This window comes from Engraulis encrasicolus, chromosome 24 (genome assembly GCF_034702125.1).
Source record: "Engraulis encrasicolus isolate BLACKSEA-1 chromosome 24, IST_EnEncr_1.0, whole genome shotgun sequence".
NCBI classification, from domain to species: Eukaryota; Metazoa; Chordata; class Actinopteri; order Clupeiformes; family Engraulidae; genus Engraulis; species Engraulis encrasicolus.
In genome coordinates this window covers 48,559,746-48,561,145 of record NC_085880.1, presented here as the reverse complement: position 1 = coordinate 48,561,145, position 1,400 = coordinate 48,559,746, and the positions used below count along the sequence as shown (strand labels likewise).

Genomic DNA, 1,400 nt, shown 5'->3' with positions numbered 1-1,400 from the left:
ATGTTAATAAATCATGTGTTAACATTGCAGAAAAAGATCATACCATATCTTTCCAATCATATATGAATCAGACCTTAGTTAACGGTGCATGAGTAATAATGGAATGATATGGTCAGGAATTCCGATTCATGGTCTGTATGCATGGTGAAATAATTAATAGATTATGTTTGCATTTTAAAGTAAATGTGGCTCATCGTTGATTAATTAATTGCAGGATTTTACTAATCCAGTATTACCACTGTGGATAAAAGGCATGCCATATGGATCCAGTGACAGTCATACCTGAATCAGACCGCTGAAGGAGTGAGGAGGCACCCAAGAGGAAGGCAAGCTCGGAGAGAAACTGTGTGATCCTCCAGATCAGGGTCTGCTGGTCTGGAGTGTCTGCTGGTTACAGCTAGGGTCCTAAATTCCCTGCATTGTATGTTTCCGAGTTTTCAAATTGTGCCCTTCCCAAAACCATCCCTGAACCTAACCTGTTGTAACGCAGTGTTCATGAGTTTTCAATTTGTGCCCTGACCAAAACTATCCCTAATATAAACCTAACCTGTCACAGTTGCAACAGCAACCAGTACTTTGCCATGTGGCAGCAGTGGGGAACATGGAACCCTTTTTTGAAAAAAGGGTCCTATGTTCCCCGGTAGAGGGGAACATAGGACCCGGGGATAGTAGGACGCAGGGAACATAGGGATGACCCCGTCTATTCTCACTATTTGTGCCTCCTAAAGGCAGCAATGATCTCTTTGGTTTCCTTTTATTCAGAGCTAGAGAAAGTTGTCTCAGTACACCAGGCTGCCACCTTCAGTACCTTTTGCTGGCCACACTGATGTCATGGGTGTGGAGAGACTATTGAAGGTGGAACAGGGGAGCAGGAGGAAAAGATAGTCTGTCTGTTCTCTTCTGTTGGTAGAATTGTGCAGGTATAGACTTTAAATTGACCTAGTTAAAATATACTAGAGTTAGGCCTATAATAACACATTTGGAGTGTATCAATAATGGTGCTCAGCTGGAGAGAGAGCAGGGGCAGGCAGTAGAGCAAGTGGTAGTTTTTAGGTGCCTAGGCACAGAAATGGGCACCTCCCTGTCTTTCTCACAGCACATTAACAATATTCAAAAAAGGACATTCCAAGTCAGCAAGGACATTCTGATTTTCAATACCTCCTCCAGGTACAATTGAATTGGCATTAAATAAAAGAAGTGGCATATTGTAGCCTTGACCCGATGGAAGCTGTTGAAAAGAGTGATGGAAGGGGTAAGAGGGGTCCTCTCTGATCAGGTTGGCTTTCCTGATCACTGCACTGTTGTACAGCCAAGATAGGGAGGACTTAGCTGAGGCAGTAATTTCAATAGCCCGATTTACTATGCATGTACGTTTGTTCTTTTCTCTAATGCAAAATAAG

The 1,400-nt window shown here is 42.9% G+C and overlaps 1 protein-coding gene across 1 annotated transcript in view; it reads right to left on the bottom strand.

Annotated features, from left to right (window-relative positions):
• The window catches only part of LOC134441139 (uncharacterized), a 26,536-nt gene extending 25,703 nt beyond the window's left edge, over positions 1-833 (bottom strand). Inside the window, exon 1 of the mRNA XM_063191325.1 lies at positions 809-833. Coding sequence (XP_063047395.1) covers positions 809-833 — 25 coding nt within the window. The remainder of the gene's footprint in view (positions 1-808) is intronic.
• Positions 834-1,400: the final 567 nt, after the last annotated feature.